Source organism: Amblyomma mixtum, chromosome 8 (genome assembly GCF_055824585.1).
Source record: "Amblyomma mixtum isolate Tamu chromosome 8, ASM5582458v1, whole genome shotgun sequence".
NCBI classification, from domain to species: domain Eukaryota; kingdom Metazoa; phylum Arthropoda; class Arachnida; order Ixodida; family Ixodidae; genus Amblyomma; species Amblyomma mixtum.
The window spans coordinates 3,630,195-3,650,577 of record NC_143019.1 but is presented as its reverse complement, the minus strand read 5'-3'; the positions used below and the strand labels follow the sequence as shown (position 1 = coordinate 3,650,577).

General features: G+C 45.5%; 1 protein-coding gene across 1 annotated transcript; it reads right to left on the bottom strand.

Annotated features, from left to right (window-relative positions):
- Nucleotides 1–1,382: 1,382 nt before the first annotated feature.
- Nucleotides 1,383–13,635, bottom strand: LOC149331172 (amblin-like). The gene is made up of 4 exons (XM_089555408.1): nucleotides 13,584–13,635; nucleotides 9,002–9,184; nucleotides 1,691–1,870; nucleotides 1,383–1,486 (listed from the first exon to the last, which is right to left on the bottom strand). The coding sequence occupies exons 1-4, from the start codon at nucleotides 13,633–13,635 to the stop codon at nucleotides 1,383–1,385; spliced, it is 519 nt and encodes a 172-aa protein (XP_089411534.1).
- Between the last annotated feature and the right edge of the window lie 6,748 nt (nucleotides 13,636–20,383).

The following is a 20,383-nucleotide window of genomic DNA, read 5'->3' as shown; positions in this document are numbered from 1 at the left end:
GGTGTGTCAAGCGCTGTGGCTCTCCTTTTCTGTGGTGCTGCGATGCTATTCTTGAAGTTTATTTTAAAGTTTTCCCATCGCTCGCATGAAATACTGCCACAGAAAACCAATGCGAATGTTTTTGACGGTAGTAAGATTGTTGAAAGCAAAAAAATTGAAGACTGTCTAAGGGAGAACTGCGGATACATTGATTTCTAAGTCGAATGTTACAAACTATTATAAACCTGCATACATAATAACTTCCTGCTGAAAAATGCTCTTGCCGAATCATCAGGGTACATAAACGCTCTCATTTTGTTTTACATGTGCACCTTTCGGCCCTTCCTTGATGTCGTCCTTCACACTGTGGTACAGATGTCCGCACACTGAAGAAGTGCTACCAAGCGTTTTTTATATGACTGCTCGTATTCCTACTTTTTAATCTGCTTAATCTATTTAGCTTCGCCAGACCAACAACCCTTGTTGCTTGAGTTACGCTGTGAGCGAAGTGCACGCCGTCGCTAGCGAAGGCAGGGCAGGCTTCTTCCTATCAGTCTTGCGCAATAGGCAGCATAGCCTAAACATTGTTATTTGTTTTCTATCGAATCTGTGCGCTCACGCTTGGCGATAATCTAGGGTAGCGTATTTAACGAGGAGGGTGACAAGTGCGTGCTTTGTGCGTTCAATGCGCCGCATGTTCTCGGGATCTCAACACCAGCATACAGTGGCAAATAGCGTTCTGACACGTTCGACACCATCTTATGACCGTGCGTGCCACAGGATAACGAGGGAGGTTGAGTGAAGCTCGTATTGATTTAATTAAGGCTGAGCGCGTTCTCAATAAGAAGAAAAATGCAGCACATGGAACACACATGCGATACACATGATTGATAAACAGGGTTGAGTGTCATCAGGGGTGGACTGACGCCTGCTCGCTGCACAAAAAAAAAATGATGCAGCTGAGAAACCCCAGTAGTAATATTAGTAGCACAAGCACTTACCAGTTATGAGAGTGCATCTGTGCACAACGTTACGACTGCCAACACCACAAGGGCTGTGTTGCTAATTGCGGAGACAGGGACGAGAACCATTTTTTTTTAACTACGAAGTTTCTGAGAAGGCTGTGAAGGTTTTTGTGCAATTGATTGAATATTTTAAAACCAAAAGTTGTGAGCTAATAATCCGCTAATAAGTGAACGAGCCCAATACTTAAATAGTTTTTTCAGTTCTGGTGCCGTAAGCACCATTAGTTCAAATATGCTGTACCCACTTGCTCTGGCCATATTGAATAAATTATCAGAACCAGACTTTTTCTAATATACTTGAGACATGTGATTTGAACAAAGTTCTTTTATTGCATAGCAAAGCATCGCCTTATTTCCGGAAGGTGTGCATAGATGAACCTACTCTGGTCCTCCTACGATGGGGCGGAGAACATTGCCGTATTTTTCGATCACTTCAGCAGTGAGTTTAAAGCAGAGTTTCCGTGCATTCTTCGGTTGCATTCCTAAAGGAAATGTATCGAAACACAATCATTCAGGACAGGAAAAACTGAAAAAGCTCCAGGCAAAATTATTGTTTTCCGAAGCCAAAATTATTGCGGTGCTTTCCAATCCAGCGCGCTGTTTTCTGGTTATTGCATGAAGAGAAGGGCTTCGTGTTTGTTAAAAATACAACTAACGGAATTTTTTAATTCACGCGTGTTGCTTACCTCTGCATCTGTCCATGCACTGGAGACAGCTTCGAAAGCTGTTCGCGTTTGGTTTGCAGCCACCATTCACTAAAAAGCGACAGCGGCCAGCTTGCGTATCATATGCCCATGAATAAACTCGCGGCTTGCAAGTTCCTTTTGCTGGTTTAAGGCTGCAGACTGGTTTAACAGGAACTCCAGCTGGAAAAAATAAAAAAACTTATTTACGACAAATTGTCCAGTAAACATTTTTCTCTATAAAAAGCGTTTTGTCGTTCTTAAAGTGTCAAGGTTTTAACTTGGTTCAACCGACTGTTGTGCGAAAGCACTGGATTTTGGTGCAATTCGGTAGATGTGAAATTTCGGGTGCTGCCAGGGCCAAATTTCGGAAATGAACCAGGCCAAATTTGAAGCATACCATCGTGTTGGGCACGTCCGATTATGACTGCATATCGATTTTGGTTTAGATCAGCCAAGTGAAACTTCGGGGATGTCCAAATTTTGGATATGACCGCCGCCAAATTTGGGGGGGGGGGGGGGGCACCATTTTGTTGATCAGGACCACTTGATGTTCGAAATTTGTTTTTGTGCAAATCGGCCAAGATCACATTTATAATGTGGTCTGGGCCAAATTTTCGAAATGGCTCTGGCGAAACTTCGAGGCCACCATCGGGTTGGCCGGTCGATTATGATTCGGTATCGATTTTGGTGTAAATCCGCCAAGGTCAAATTTCGGGGGCGGCCGGGCGAACTTGTGGAAATATCCAGGCCGAAATCTAGATGCCAGCATCGCGTCGAGCACAATTAATTATGGTTGGACATCGATTTTCGTCGAAATAAACCAAGTCAAAAATTTTTACGGTGGCCCTGGCCGAATTTTAGAAATTGGCAGGGCCAGAATCGGAGGCCATCATCGGGTTGTGCATGGTCAAATTCGAGGTTGACAGGCTAATTTTGCAGTTGTCCATGTGTTATGGTTTAGTTTAAACTAACATGGCGCCGCTGTCGGCGCCTTGTTAGGCCACTCGTCGGTTCAAGTTCGGACGGACAAGATTCTTGGTAAGTGCTGGTTAGCTTATTAGTGTTCTCACAAAGAGCAGTATTTTTGCTCTTTTTGCTATTTTTGCGCCTTTAAAAATGAAAACTCTCTCCAAATCGGTTTTTTCCATGCAGCGTGCAACCACTTAGCTTGCGCTTAGCAGCGGCCTAAATTGGTGTGTATTAAGCGATAACACTGAGACTGAACGAAATGAAGCACTTATGTTGTGGAGTACTGAGGTTACTGGATCTTCATGCATATCGAAGTATGAGAAATTCGATGGCGGACATGCGTGCTTATACAGCGCGCGTTATTTCTGGAATAAAAATTAAAAAGGGGGAAATTATCTTTTACAGATACGAGTTCTTGAAGAGAGCTTAACCTCGCGACAACAGCAGCGTTCCAGGCGCAGTGCGCCGAATTTCTCACGCTTTCCGTCTGAGTAGGTTTTACTGCACATTCTGATGTGTGTTTCGATGGTCCTTATTGCTGCTATCTGTCTCGGAGGTGGTGAAGCGTTACAGCAACCTCTTGGCAACATCATCAACAATATAAAAAAAATTTCACGGCGAGTCTCATATTATTAAAGAGCGGCTGAAAGAAGACGCCGGCGCAGTCGTGGTCCCCTCTGATTCAGTATCATCCAAACTCACTCGAAAACACACATGAAATTTAACTGCAGGAAGCGTTTGGGAAGAACCTTTGAACAAATTTGTTCTCCGGCAGCTACACTGTCCGATTCTTGAATAAACAGCGCGAACGAAGACGAGCACAAAGACAAGGAAACGGACGACACAGCGCTCACGCTTGTGTCGTCGTTTCCTTGTCTTTGTGCTCGTCTTCGTTCGCGCTGTTTTTTCAAGATGCTTAACCAACTAGCCCGCCAAAACGTATTAATACATTGTCCGTCCCATTTCGACCTGCTTGAGCAGAGGTCTCTATTGGTTGGTATTAAGGTGTACATATGTTACTAACGCGACAATTTTGACTACGGAGTTATTTTCCGGCCACAGTAGACAAACCTAAAATCTATAGGCCGATATATCATCAAAATAAGCTTGATTTCAGCTGTTCGCTGTAAACAGGATTCCTTGATCCCATTGGGCACGGGACTGCAAATCTTTGTTTAGAGGAGATTTCTTGTTTGGAGAAATTTTCAAAACTCCACATATAGATAGGTCATGTATCACTTCGCGTATGGATATATTTTGAAGCTGGAATGGTGCTTCAGCGCAGTAATCTTCCTCAAACACCAAACAAGTTGCACAAATTTTCATTCCTCACGCATTATTCTCTCCCATAAACATTAAGTTTAAATCGACCAAGCAGCCGATGCTTCCTAGGCAGCATGACTTGAATTAATCCCCCCCCCCCCTTCAAAAAAAAAGAAAACTTCAAGAGTAAATAACTATCATTCCATGTGGGGCACATTGCGAGAGCCTTGTAGCAGTACGGGGTGCGCCAGTTTTGTCCAAGCCGACAAATAGCCCTTCTGAAGCGCCCTAGTTTATGTTTATACTGCCTCTTTAACGTCACCTTTCCGACTTGATGTAACGGCTGACATGCAAAGTGTTCTGAGATGACAGGACATACTACATTTTGTTTCATTCTTACCGATTATGATGGCTATTCAATAAAACTCACAAGTGAAACTTGCATGAAGCTTTTTAGAATGCAGAAAAGACGGGTAGGGGGAGAGCGACGAATTAACTAAATTATGGGCGCTTCTTGGCAGTAGATGGATCCGAACTTATAAACTATATATATAGAGCGGATTATTGATTATTGTGAAACGGTACAACACACCTTGGACAGGGCTAGCTGGTTCCTGAATTCCATCTATAAAAACCATGCCTTAAGAAGGTATGTTTGCAGTGGTCTTGAATTTTGGTCCTCAAAGCAGCCGCCTTAGTTTCGGAACGTCTGGCACCAGTCAAAATCCTATATGACAACGCTAGCGCAGATCATGCTGAGTCAAATAATTGGCGTCTGTTTGGTTTGCACTGTAAACATTTTGAACGTCAAAATTTCATAAAATAGGGTTGTTCTTGTTAACACAGGAGAAAACTAGAGTTTTTTATAGGACCAACTAATTCGCAAGCATTGTGAAAACCTGCTCGTTTGAATCAGCGTCCATGCCTAGATATAAGAATTTGTGAATCCCAGACATTCTGTGACCACGACACATAAGCAGCCGACTACATGATGAATATAAGGCGCCAACAGTCCGCATAACATCGATAGGATCCCAATTACTCTCGCTGCAGTTGCCGTCGTTCCGCTCGCAGGCGTGGATCGCAAATATGTTGAGCATGGAAAGGATATTTCATAGAAGTGTACGCTCTTATGTCTGGAGCAGAGTCTCGTTCCGAGAGTTGGTATTGTACTCTAAAAGCCGTTCTCTTAGGAGGTGTTTCGTAAGCAGATGGTGTCAGTCGGAATTGAGTTGCAGATTCCACGAGGCAACCCTTCAGGCTTTCAATGTACATACAATGTGACGTAAGCAGCAGGCGTGTCATATGAGCGGGGATTACACGACGCGAGCAAACTATCTGATGGTCAACAGGCTAATGTTCCAGTGCTTGTTCAAGTGCACTTCCAGCCAGCTAACAACTTAACTTCAAATACGCCTATGTGACTAGCACTGTTCCGTTAGGCAAAGTGTTAGTGACATATATTTTTGAGTGAAAATCTGCAACAAGTATTAGTTAAAGCAATTACTGGAGACGTTTTGCTAAGAATAGAAAACTATAAAGCAAATGATAAAAAGAAACAATAAACTCTGCATTTTGTGCACCTTCCGCTACCCTATACCGGGAATTGAATTAATCCTTTGTTCAGCCGTTTGATCGCATGTGCGGTAGAGCGAACTATGAAGGAGACTAGAAATGTCTTTGCTTTGGGCTGCTGTAATTGTCTAGAGATAATAGAAGGTTAGCTATTCTCAGCCCGCTCCTTAGTTGAGTGCTCCGGCTCTCGGCGTTGAATGCGCCTTCCGCAGCTAACATTGCTAGTATGGCGATGAAGATTAACAGCCAGCAACTCTTCTTTTTCATCGTTGATGTGGATTAAGGAATATAATTTGTGTGTTTATTCTTTATTCAAAATGAGCATATTGCCTCCACCAACAGAATAATATTTTCAGAGCCATAGCGCTTCAGAGCTGGTTCTGCACTTGAGGCGCGTCGGCGAATGCGCCGTCCGCAGCACAGATCTTGGAATCACACCGATATCATGCGTGCCAGTACCCACGTGGCCCGTTTATGTATTGACGAGAGCTCGGGTGGCGTTTGCTGCAGCAGCGAAGTTCGCAGAACGCCAAAATGCTGCTGTGGCTTGCTGTAGCCGTCCAGGCATAATAAGAAATCCGGAACTGCTGAAGCTCCATGGCCCACAAGGCGGTGCGTGTAACAGCTCCTACAGTCGAGCATCGGAGGGGCACTTTCTTTTTAAGTCCGGATTGCTATAAAATCATTTCCTCTCACATCGCCGCTAACCATACAATATTTGCGTTACACACTTGTAATCATCCTGCTAGCTTCCACGTTCGCTTCGCTTGAATGATGCAGCAATATATCAATAAAGCGTTGTGACAATCCTATCTTACTACTGGCAGGGTTTTTTGCCACCTAAAGAGAGATGAGTATTTTTCTTCTAGAGGAAGCTACACTAGGCTAGCAGAAGCGCATCTTGTTTTGCTTTGGCTTGATTAGTTTTGTGGCAATAAACGTGCTTTACTCTGAGACTCGCGTCTTTCCTTTGGGCTTGCGGATTCCATAGTTTACCGTTCAAACGTCTCTAAAACTATAATGTTCAACCCAGTTTCCATTGCTTTGCCACATTAATTTTCCCATTTATTGGGGGCGCTACAAAACGCCGCGGGTCGTTTAAGTTCAGTCGGTTGTATCTCCGTTGTTGGTTGATGTGTATTGCCTTATTCCATCCAGTCCTTCCCTGGAAATGTTTAATTTATGTTTTGATGATACATGTCCCAACCATGCCAAGCTTATTCCATTGTACACCCTGGTTTATATCTTGCATGACCACTGGGAGTGATTCCCGTCGCTTGAATGCAAGTGCCACTGCTGCTACGCAGTCTGGGGAAAAACCATGGTTGGTATTGAATTATCACAGCTTGACTGGGATTTTTCTCTTCGCTTTGTTGTGCCGGCGCCCACATTTCGCTGGCTGGCCTCTCTGAAAACCAGCGCCGCGCGCTCGCCGTCGCACAAAGCAGGCCCAGACTCTCTTGGACATGTCGCGGCTTGCAACGTGAAGCATTCCGCCTCGCCGGCGCCGGGCGCGGACCCTTCCTCCTCCCCCCTCCTCTCCGTCGGTTCGAACTACGACGCTTTGCCGGCCGCCCGTTCCTCTCTGCAAGCCTTCAACGGCCGGGCGCCTCTCGACCATTCGTCTAATTTGAACGGTGGCCACGGCCGTGACCTGATTGGAGGATTTGAACGGCTGGCTGCCGCGACGGACACCGGCGGCTATAAAAACGGAGCCGCGCTGAGCCCGAGTAGCAGACGGGCAGCAGAAGAGCCATCACGCCGGCGCTACGCTCGCCGCCGGGGCCGCCCTTCTTTGTGCTAGTCCGTGACGCTCTTGGCGCTCTGTCTCGTCTTTCTTCTCCTGTGTGTGTGTGTGCGTATGGTTTGGCGCCTTTGAATTTAATTATGAATAACTACCAACTAGCCCAACAACAAGTTCTTGGCCCTTGTATCATGTAAAAGCCCTTGTACATACTGTACATAAACGTCCTTTGACTCACCGTCGCCTCGACCGTTTCTTGGCTCGGAGGCCCAGACCCAACAGCTTGCATGATAACTCTGTCATTTTCATTGCGGAATTTTTGGCTATGATACATGCCGCCGCGAGGCTACGTCCTCAGCAGTGCCGCGTCATCGTGGTGAGTGACTGAATTTGTTTTGCATTGACATCTTCTGCTAGTTCCACTTTGCATCTTCAGATTCTTGATATCGGGCCTGCTCATATCCGTGAAATTAGGCTTTTGTAGTTCTTGGACACAGTGGAAGTTTGAGGAATGAGTCGGCGGCAGACTTCCAGCGTCGTCTCCCTCGAGCGCGCTACTCTTCCCCTACTCCCCTGCTCTCTTTTATGAGTGGGTGCAGCCTTCACAAAATTTCTTTTGTTGAAGCACCGCAATTCGCCCTTCATCTCGTTTGACAACTTCGGGATTTAAAGTTTAAGTGGAACCCACGGCACAGGCTATCACATCAGTGCGAGGTGTGCCTGAGAAGTCTCAGGTGCAGGATTCTTATCCTAAACTGTTGCATGCATAGAGCTGGCTGTTCTTCCTCAGTCGTCTGTTCATTTTGCAATGAGCCCGAAACGTTGGATCATTTCTTTCTGTCCTGTCACCATTTCGCATCACTCGGAATAATTTTGCTGGAAATAGCTTTTAAAAAATTACTTTTGTTGATGACTACTCCAAACATAATCTCGTTTGGCACTACTCAGCTCGTCTTCAGCAACAAGATAGTTCGCTCCGCTGTTCACAACTTTTTGACGGCTTCTGGATGGACTCTCAGCTGGATGCACTGATTCCGCTTCCTCCCCTTCCTTCTGTTGTCTTTACGAAACTACTCGGTTTGTTTTATTTATTAGTGCTGCTTTCTTGTTCTCCTATTATTTTCTTTGTTTTTCTTTTTTAAGAAAATTCTGTCTATTACCTACTTTTGACGTTTACACGTTTGACCATTTCCACACGTAGGCATGTGCCTTTCTCGGAGGGCGCAATAACAACAGTTTTTCTCAAAATCTGCGTAGACGCCCAACCGCAGCAGCAGCAAACGAAGAAAAACGAGGAAAGAGCAGCAGCGGCGGCTCTCACTCGTCGCTGCGCTCAGCAGCGAGGATTGAAACTGGTAGCAGGTAAGATTTTTCTGTTCGCACTGCAGAACACGATACTGATCAACACAGGGACAGCACCGGGCTTTTACAACATTCGCTAGGTGCTGCTGCATGTGAACGTTAAAAGTGCTGGTGTCTGAGGGCTATGAGTTTTTTTTTAATTAGTCTGCCAGCGTGGCACTGAAGAATCACAAGAATATGATCCTGTTATATCTCGCCGTCTTTCTAGCAGAGAGGATACCATCACTCAGTCGCCTATTTCAGGTGCGCCTTGAAATCGTTTAAGAGCTTGTGATATCTTGTGTTATATCTTGAAGTCATTCTTCCAGCATATTCGCTAAACAGGTAGGGACGGATCAACGTGCAACAACTTGGACATTTGTTGCAGGTAACAAAGCCTGGTTAAAAGCGATACTCACGCAAGCAGGTTTGCTGGCATTCGACCTCGCTTTTGAACCTGTTGGAGTTACCTTGACATCCACCGTATGTGAATGCTTTGCAGGCCCTCTTTGAGGGATCATAGTACCAACTCCGGTACCTTGCTTTGCAGGGGCCAACAGCAGGTGGCTGCAGACAACTCCATGGTGTCCTGTGACTCTCCGCTGGAATGTGCCATGCGAGGGAAGATTTCGTTAACACAAGGCATACAATCGCCAGGACAGAGAATAAGCATACGCTCATAGGACATAATTCATGGCTGCGTACGACCTTCTCCTGAAATATTTTACATCACATTTGATAAGCGTCCAACAAGCACGGCATCAAGGAATGCTGATTGTCTCTCTATGTTCAGCTCAAGGGTGCAAAATAATGTGCTGAAATCGAATACTTGCCTTATTTCATCCCACCTCTCTGCCCACCGCTGTGGGTAAGTGGTTATACGCACGGCTGGTGCCCTTAATACGCGGCCTCGATTCCGGCCGCGGTGGTGGCATTTTTAAGGAGGCGAAAATATAGAGAGTCGGGTACTGTGGGATATTAGTGCACGTTAAAGAATCCCAGTTGGTCTTAATTTCCGTAGCCGTTCACTACGGCGTCCCTAAAAGTGTGCGTCGCTTTGGGACGTTAAGCCCCCCTAAGCCATAAACCACAAACACGTATCTTTGTTATCATTGTCATGGTAACATGAGAGCAAGTTCAACGCAACCAGGATATATCTGTTTGAAACCTATGCCTTTCCTACCATATTACCACAGCTCTTGCTCTTCCATAATCCCTACCTTAGCGTTGCCCTGTAATATGCTGCACAAACAATTTCCTGATATTTTTCCCTACTTCCATAACTCAGCAAACAGAGTACTGGAAGAAAAAGCACTACAAAGTTATCTTAAAACTGAATCATATTCGAACTTTGGGTAGCTGAATCGATGACAAGCTTTATCTTTGAAAAAAGAAACAAGCGCTCTTGCAAAAAATCAAACACCTTTAAGTGACGGGGTTCAGAAGGCATAGAACAGAAGTTTGTGCGCTGATAAGCCCTTATTTATTAACCTCCAGCCCTAACAGCTTATTTATATTCGAAGTCGCCAAACTTCATTTCCGTGCTGCTTTGTTTCTTCCGTAGTGAAAGCAAACGATAAGGTTCATGGCTCCTAGTGGCGGCACCATGTTAGATTACTGTATACGTACATACACATATACACATACACACATTTATACAGTTATAAAACAATACAACCAATATAAACTACGATTCATACTCTGGGCGTTTTCTTGAATAAAGCAGCTCTTATCAAGGCAGCCCAATTTCGGCAAGCGCAATTTGAAACGGCAAAATTATGAATTATATACCTTTTCTGTGTCACAGTGAGCTCGGCCTCAGGGTAAGAAATAAAAAAATTAAAAAGCAGAATTAACATGTATTTGATACAGCATTTTAGCGAATGATGAGAATATTCGTTCAGATATGGACGGAGGTTAGTCGTACAATGCGCATATGACTGAGAGTTGAAACATATTTGCTGTTTTTGCTTATTTTGTACGCCCGGCCACTAAAACAATGCCAATTACTTCCTTGGGATGCGGATTACCAGCGCTAGCTAACTATCCCTGTGGTATATAGCAATTCTGTTCTGCAGGCATGAGTGACCTAGATTTCTTTTCTTTTTTTTTTTGAAAGATTGCGTGGGGCACAAGCCCTGCACCCGCAATGACCACCTGATTGCTATGGGCTTGCATCATGTTCAAAGTGGATGTGCTTGGTGCAAGGTGCGAGTGAGTGCAGGCTGAGTAACTCTCCACTTGGGACTTGCTTAGTTCCACGGACGCTTGATGGTCACGACAACTAACATGCATAGGTAGGGAGCCTTCGCATATAACTTCTTGCGCTGTGGCACGGTGTACACAGATTAACAAATTAAAAATGTTTTACATTCTCCCCTCTTAGGCTGCGAATATACGCTAAGAGGAATGTTTCGCCCTTCATGATGTCCATCTTCCCAACTAGCCGCCGCTCGCACTTGCATGTGGCCTATTCTCCATCCTTCATAACACACATCCAAAGCAGTCTGCCGAGTGCCTTTCTCAACGCAGGTTTGTATTATTGCAGTTTCTCGCCGATCACTTTACTTCCGAATTTCTAGTCGGTATCCTAGTTCGTTTTACCTAACAGCAGCCTCTTATAGAACTTTCAATAGGCTACTAATTATCGATACGATGTGTGGTACTACTGCGTTATCATTAGGATCATCGCAAAAATTGACCACAGGCGTTTGAGCCTCAGTGTAACGACGCACTGACTCCGTCAATTCTCGATTAACATCTGAACACCACCGTGAGATCAGGCAGGAGCAAGAGAATGAAAAATGGAAAGGAAGCAAACATGCAGTGGCTTCTGAATTTCTCGATTTCTCGGTGCACACGCCTACCCCGCAGTGAGAAAAGAGATAAAGGAGCGGATGAAAGGCCGAAGTTGCAATGAAAATCAGATTCCTGGACAGGAAAGGTGCAGTGGCTGTTTCACGCCTAGGTAGAGGCCTCATAAAGCCATTAAGAAAGGTGAAGAAAAAACATTTAATGGGCTAGCTTTAACAGAGTGCGTAGTTATGACAACATTATTGCGGGCACTGATGTTGCGTATCGACCACCTATAATTCTATCCTACATCTCTGCCCTTACGAGCATCTGTGAAGAAACAAATATTCAAAAACGAGTAGAGGACCGGAGTACATTTCGTAAAGCAGTGTATATAGGCCATCCAAGCAGTGTATATAGGCCTCTCCTTTGTAATCGAAGCAGATGGACGCGACTCTTCTCCGTTGTCATTTTGCCCTTGAGGAAATCGTTGTAGGGAAAAGAAAAGCTCGTTATGACAACAGAAATGAAGGAAGCGAATAGTCGCAGTAACTAAATCAATCATACTTTAAAGATTCTGTTTTGTTTCCTGGAGCAGGTGAATGAAAAATTAGTAGCGTAATCTTTATAACCTGAAAGGGCACTGATTACAAAGAAGAAAATAATCTTATCCTATTCCTGGCACCAGAGCCAACGCTCCGTATTTCGCGCATATTGCTGTACCAACTAAAGACAAGGCGGCGACTGTAAAAACTTCTAATTTGAGGAGTATTTAATTGCACGTAGCTTAACCTTGAGAGTGTTCATCCACCCCGCCCTCCTCTATAGCGGCGTACGTAAGGCGTCCCTATTGATACTTGGCGGCAAGCCAAGGAACCGAACGACATGATGACCGATGAAATATGATTTTAATAGCTGCGGGCCTACCGCGAGCGCTCCGTCCAGCGCCATGGCCCGCTCCTTCGTCATCTGCTTCGTAACATTACCCAGGGCCACCGAGCGATCGTCCCAATCGATTATGTGAATTCTGAAGCATGAGAAAGGATAGAAGAAGATGAAAGGCTTGCCACCACGATGGATCAGCTGGTCTGATGGAGAGTTGCCCCCGGAGCTTCAGGGCCAGTGGTCGGTCGCCCAGGGCCGAAGGTCAAGGTTTATAGACTCGCCGTGCAGCTTGGGCGGGGGTGCTGTCTTGGTTCTTGTCGTCGTCGGGTCATAACGGGTCTGGTTCTGGTGGCCGTCGGGTCATATCGGGTCTGGTCCTGGTCGCCGTGTATTATGTTCGGGGCTGGGGATGGGGCGGGGGGGGGGGGGGGGGGAAGGCGCTGGTCAGTTCTGGTCAAGTAGAGCTGGGGGAGCCGGGCGGCGGAGTCCATGTACCCTAGGCCGACGACCAAGGCGAGTAGAAGGCGGCGGTGCTCCAGGGACCAGGATGGCGATGTACCCCGCACCTCACACCAAATGATACGTGGCGGCAAGCCAAGGAACTGAACGACATGATGACCGATGAAGTATGATTTTAATGGCTGCGGGCCTAGCTCGAGCGCTCCGTGCCGCGCCACAGCCCGCTTCTTCGTCATCTGCTTCGTAACAATATTATTGCTATAGTCACGTGCAGCGTGATCGAACGGTGAGGGCGGAAGCTGTGTTAGAAACCCTTTACGGTTCCTATGGAATCGAGACTTCCAGAACAGAGGTCCTCATTATGCTGTTGAGCAGATAAGGATATAAAATGAGGGGCTCATTGTTGCATACATGTTAAGGAAGCGAACAGTCAGAGAAACCAAGAACAGCATAGATTAATAATATTTTAATTTATGGTGTTGATGAATCAGGAATCCCTAGTGCAGCATTTTTTACAGACGAAGACAGCTGGTTTTAACGTAGCAATCCTCAGGGCGACGGGAACTCTGATTGCATAAGGAGTCTTTGGGAGACATTTCTGAAAGTGAAGCTCAAAATAGCAGTCACTTAATTTGTCACTGTGTAAAGCAGAGAAATGAGACCTTTTTAAGCCTAAAATAAAGCGCACTTGGCAGTTAAATGGGAGTGAGCAAACTATCCCTGCTGGGCACTTCTTTTCTAGCTGTTGTGGTCGACACTTAACCCGCACGCGCGTCAAATTTAATCACCTCAGCAAGTGTGCAATGCTACCGATCTTTAAGGCTTAAGAGCATTTGAATAAAATATCTGAGACACTTTGCTTACCGTACGCGGATACCAGAAACCCCAGAAGAATAAGGAAATCAGGTATATTCATGGCCGATGTCGTTGATATGCTCTCTGTAGCAACTAGTGCAGTGAGCTAGAAGCCATCGCTTTTATGTTGAAGTACTCATGGTCGATGTATTGTGTTTTAGCAACAATTAGGTACCGGAGGCTCGTCAAATGCGACACCACTCGGCAACGTGGACACAATGCACCTCCGTGCAGGCACACGCTCATTGCCTGAAACAAAATCTGTGAGCACAAAATCGAATGCGATATTGTGTGCAAGTAAAGAAGGATGCTATTTTTTTGTTAGCATTTTCACTTTAGCTGTCTCGAGTTCGGCGCGTTCGGTGCTTGGGCCAGTATACGGCCTTCAATTTTCCTTTGTTTACAAAAAGGTGCTACCAGTCCAGCAGAACATTCAATAACTTGACGCATGAAAGCATGTGCTGTACCCGTTTATTTTTTCAGTCCTCAACTTTCAATGGTGTTTCTGTCGTCAGGAAGCCGTTAAAGTGGCCTCCATAATTCGATTCTCGGAAACATGATAACGCACATGCAGAGCCAAATTGATTTAGCATTATTCAAGTGCAACTGCAAAAGAACAACTTAACATTATACCTGTGGAAAGGTTCCGTCTCTGGACTTCAGTTCTTCGGTGTACAGATATTTATGCTTCTCGCTGCCTGGCTCTTGGAGGTGTTGTGTCTGTTGTATTTTAAGCGATAATCGCCTTGCACGTGCCTCGTGCTAACTGCATCAACTTTGGTCAGGACGCGCGTTCACTCGTCACCAATCGCAGACTTTCTTCATGATGTGGCGACCTCCCATAGCATGCAGGCTTTGTCTAACGCACTGCGTAACAATCGTTGTATTAACACGAAAGCATTATATGGGCTAAAACGGCATAGACCGTCCGTCCGCGGGAATCGGACCGAAATTGCCTGGTGAACTCTTGATCTCATCAGTAGTGCCTGCATTATTGAGAGAGAAAAAGAAAATATATTAAATAAAGTTTCTTCCGAAAAGGGTTTCGAACGCAAGCGGGCGCAGACAGATCGGCTTCGCTGGCGACTTCATTCGAGCCTTACGCAATCACCGCTTTCTTACAGGGGTTTATTACTGTTATGCAATGTTTTGTGTTAGCATTCTTTAAAAATATATAGCCCAAATTTGCTTCCAAGCTGAGTAACGGGAATCTTTAGCACATTTGACAGTCGTCAGCCTGGGAGGCTTGAGTTCCCCTCGACTTTATGAGATTAGGCTCCCTTAGTACGAAAGAAGACTCGAGCTGCAGGGCTCAAAAGCAGATCCCCTGGGCTATGTACTTTTGAGAAATACTTTACCTTGACTATGCACAAACCTTAGGAAAACAGGCGCCATTCAAATCAATGTATAATATAGCACACCTAAGCAACCAAGCGCGAGAAAACAGGCACTGTAGAGGCCACAACTAATAGAGCATAATACGTCACACCTAAGCAACAAAGCTCTAGAAGAGAGACAGTGAAGAGCACATCACTAGGAGTGAGCCCACTTTGGTTCGAACTAGGTCTGGATATCTCGATATGCATTTCTTTTAGGTGTACAATAATTCTACTGAAGTGGTCATTAACGTCCTGTAAACAGTAAACGTCCAGCGAACAGGCGGTGAATAGCTATGGAGCGATCGTGTCTTCCTGCCTGCCTGACAGCCTTCCTTATGCTGACTCTACGCAGGGTTATGGTAGAGAGACATTGTTATACACGTCTTCCAGTTTTTTGCGCATAAGACTTCTACGCCCTGAATCCGCAAATGCCTGCATGACTGCTAAGGCTTCCACTAAGCCAAAATGCTTTCTCGTAATCAATGAAGGCTATGTACAGGGGCACCAATCGCCTGACTGATATTGTGAATATTGTCTGTTGTCGAGTACCCTTTTCAAAATCATACCTGATCATTGTGAATGAAGACTAATGTTGTCCTGACTGTATTAGCTGCAAGCCTAGTACAATACGCGTATCCGTCTGTAATATTTCAAGCCCTTGATGCCTCCTTTCGTATGAATTACGATAATGATCGCGTTCTTCCAAGCTTCTGGTACGTTCGAGGTCGTAAGACATTGCGTCTATAGGGTGACTATTTTTCTAGCAGAATCTCCCCTTCACCTTTGAACAGATCTGCTGTTGCCTGATCATCACCCGCTGCTTTCCTCATTACCATTGCTCCTATGGCTTCCCTTACTTCCCCCTTCTTTATTGGCAGGATGTGCCATTGCTGTGGCTTATGTCTTACTGATTACACGTTCTCATTACATCGGGTACTGTGTAGATTTATGTACAACACATCGCTTACTTCAACTACCTTATCTACATTGCTAATGATCTAGACTGACACGGACGAACAGAAATATTAGTAGATACAATGAGGTTTGCTAAAACGCAAATAAATTTACTTGCAGGAACGCACATCGTAATAGGTGGGTTAAGGATATCAGGCCATATTGATTCAAAAGATGAATACCACGCAAATGTAGCGCACTCTGGGAAAAATCCATGTATGAAGTCTTCTGAAATAAATATTGTTGCGGAAGCAACACTGCGCTTGTCGCAGAGCCATTTCGCGGAGCCGAGGAAAATCTATACTGCGCATGCGCGAGGTCTGGCGCACAGCTGGCGCGCCGCCGCCGTCGCTGCGCGGGTGACTCAGAACTACCGCCGCCGTGCTCGCCCGTTACGCATGCGCAGTAATGGCGCATAACTAGCGTTCTGGGGCAACCGCCGCTGCCGCGCGCTCTCTATCGCCCGTCTCTCTCTCCTCTCCGATGCGCAGTAGCAGCGCACAGCTAGCGTGCCGGGGCCGCCAGCACGGCAGCTATCCGTAGTGACGGTACTTGCTCCTCGCGCATGCGCAGTATGGTCGTGCAAGAGCACGCGAAACGGCGAGACTGTGGGCAATGTTGCTGAAGCAACAATATCTGGCTACGCGCAGATGTTGCTTCCGCAATCCTCCAGGTTTAAGCAGAGCTAAACCAGAGCCATTTTTTTTCACAAAACAGAATGTTTTATTGGAAAGAAACAGATTAAATCCGGTTGCCTTGCAAAAAAAAAAAGCATTGGTTTAACAATGTTTCACGGAATGGTCACGTGGTAGCGCTTCTTGCTTTTACTATGATTCGGCTGTTTCGTGCGCCTGCCTTGTCTTATTGCTTGCGGCTTCTGACCTGGGTAAAACTTCGAGATTACTATCTCTACCCCTATAGTTAAAATAGAATGGGCATCGATTGTGGTACAGTTTGAATGAGTCTAAATGCGGGTGGTATGTGAGACAAAGCCATCCACACTTAAGCGCGTGGAACAGTTTTTCAAAGTAAAAAGCTTATAACTACGATTGACATGATATAAAAAAAGAGAAAACGATTTGGTTTATTGGTTTATTTGGGTTTAACGTCCTAAAGCGACTCAGGCTATGAGGGTTGCCGTAGTGAACGGTTCCGGAAATTTTGACCACCTTGGGTGCATTAACTTGCACTGTCATCGCACTGTACACGGGCCTCTAGAATTCCGCCTGCATAGAAATTCGACCACGTCAAAGCCACGAGGTCGGGATCGAACTCGCGTCTTTCGGGTCACCAGCCGAACGCCATAACCAATGAGCCATCGCGGTGGGTAAAGAGAAAACCAATGAGGAGAACATTCCAACTAATGCCTCTGCTAGGTGAATTTGCAGCATTGCTAATTGTTCATGAGCGTCACTGCAATATTTCAACACAGTGCGTGCGAAGTGTAGATTACACTGTATTCAACGCCGCCTGAAGCCAGTTTGATGAGTTCCAGTCAACTGTACCCAATGAACTGAGGTCCACAGTTGTACTTGTTGCGCTTGGCACGTCCGCACCAGAGCTTCCGTCAGGACACCATAATTTTCTTCCTGTGGTTTGCGCACAGAAGAGGAACGTGCTCCAGCAGTGTAACCATTAACATTGCGTATTATGAGTGCGTGCTCACCAGTCATTGACGGTCGATATTTGCAGACAGCTGAACTGTTCGTGAAGGCCTGGTGCGCTCATGCTGCAGCGCAGGAACGGCACCAAATACCGGGCCAGTGGCTGATGAATCAAACGGTGCAACGGATGACATGCCTCCAGCAGCATCTAAAACCTTTTTCAAATCCTTCAAATGCTCCTGCAGAGTGTCGTCCATGGCTTGGGTGCTACTTCGGACCTTATCAGCGTATGACACTTCGCATTCCTTTGCAGTATGGCCGAAACGCCGACAGTTATCACACCGGGAGTATTGCAGTGACGGTGTGCAGTGCCCTGCTTGTGGCAGCGGAGACACAAGAATGGTCTTCCTGGAACTAAAACCAGGCACTGTAGAACACAAACTGTTAAGAGATGCGGCACGTCGTTGGCACAACACCCACCCACAACACCCAGCGCTCTAAACTTCCACTCGGGCGGGGGGTAGGGGAGGGAGGGGAGGGGGGGGGGGTGATAGATCTCCTTCTCTGGCCACTGCATTAGCTTAATACGCCATAGCCACAGCCGAAGACCTCACTTCCATACTTTAGCATTCACAGTATATAAGAGGAACTACGTGCCCTCCGTAATTTTTTGGTAGAGTGCACGGTCTTAAGCAGCCACCATTGACTACTTACCGCCTGTCAGGCGCTGTGAGAGCGTCTGTGTAGGAATTTTAAGTAGATAAGCCAATGCGCGGTAGCATATTTAAAGCAAGCGCACACATAAAAAGTGCCGTCAGGGGAGGGATTTACTTATGGTGAAAGGGGTGCATTCATAATACTCGGTAATTTGTTATTTTTGCGCACATGTAAAAAAAACACTGACCGCACAATCGTGATACTCAACCGTATATGTGAACGCGTAACCTGTGGGCCACCGGTTCCGGAAAGATCCAGCTGTGAGTCACCAATTAACACGTTTCGGGCACATATCACGCATAAAGAACAAAAACTTCCAGGTTAAAGCAAAGAACTAATCCCGACCGTCTGTGACGTTCAAGGCATTTCAAAAACCGCACCTAAGTTTTAGGCAGCGCTCACACTAGCGGGAAACCACATAATGCAGAACGAACGGCGTGCGCCGCTTCTCGCATCAACTAGTTTGTATATTGCTGACCGACTGGTTTTCGGACATGCCCAACAATAGATCGTGGAGCTAATTTTTCTGTTTCGCACGTGAGAATAGCGAATGAGAGGCAAAAGCCTTGGCTAGGGTCGCCTGTTCCGCCATCTTAAGCTCGCCGAAATGTGGCACGAGGTCACCTGTGGTGTTACTGGCTAGCGCGATGGAAAAACGCTGGTATCCTGAAGTTGACTCTGCCGTACTGCGGGATGTAGTCGGAGATCACGCAGTGCCGCGGGAGGAAGTTTTTGATAGTGTGAGATGGGAGTTATAACTGATCTTAATACAACGTATCACTACGCTGGGCAAAACGTAGACATCTTAGAAAACTTTCTAGAATACCCCGAAATCGAAAAAAACCTAGATTGCACTATTCTATGTAACGCAGCTTGAAATAGTTATATGCAGCCTGCTTTGGCGTGCGTGAATTAAACATTGCCTTGCTTTGAAAAAAATCAAGTTTCGGCAAGTTTTTGACGGCAGGTGTTTTGAAAGTATAAACAAGAAGCTAGACACATGGACAAAGTTGCAGTAACTGAAACAGGAGATGACTGGATCAACACTACTTTCAGACAAGAAATTAGTTTTATATCACTTCACCTACAGAACTCCGAACAAAAACGGGGAAGAAAATTCCAGCCAATAATTTTTAGAATACCCAAGGATTGTAATACCGCTGTGATAACTGTTTTGATGTGATTGGAACTATAACCTTGCTACTACGGTCCGCGCTCAAAAACATTGCTTCCAATAATCAGGATACCTCGGAAAAGAGAAGAAATATTTGGGTCGCAACTTCGGGTAACGTACAAAGCCAGGATTCTAGGAAGAGGCACTGAATAAGGCTCGACGACCTCTGTGCAAAAGGTTACTTTAATGTGATGTTTTTTTTTGCACTTTGGATGAACGTTCCTCGAAATGTATTGCATTGTCGCCTTTGCATTGTTGTCTTTTTTCCCACCAACCCTTAACAGTTACGGCGTTCAACGCATATATCATGTGTGCTTTGTTATAGTCCTTGGTGTCGGGACATTAAGCACTGATTGAGGTGGAAAATTCCGCGAGTTGAAGTATTCCTTGAACGCGGAGTACTGGGAATAGAACCTTTATGTGACGCTCGACTTGATGTCGTTCCTATTAACCACACAACAGGTGAATGGCGGCAAAAATGCAATTGTCCGCGAAAAACGAAACAGTGCGGCATTCGGTCCTGTTTTTTAAACTTCATACAGATGCTTTGTTCGTTTCTGCTACCTGCCCAGCACAATACTTGCAGCGGGAAACATTGTTTTCTACAGCACTATTCTTGTGTTTCTAAGCGGGCTTACCTTATACCTAACGGAAGAAGGTTTTCTGACCTCGATATGAGCTATTATGAAGGTAACTACAGTGTATCGCTATAAGTAAGGCTCGCATTAGTAATAAAAATTTCAATGTGATGATGTTTTACATTTTACCGCAAGGCATAACGCCGAAGTTGTTAGGCTAAAACTGGCAATAATATTAAGGAATACCTTCATTTGCAGGCTTTGATATATATTCCCATCATAGGTTGGCAGTATGAAGCAGAATTTAAATACACGCTTTTTTTTCGAATTTGTTTAGAAACAGTACCTGTACAACAGCAGAGCGTAAGTCGAGATCTGAGACCATTCCATCTTCTACGATTTC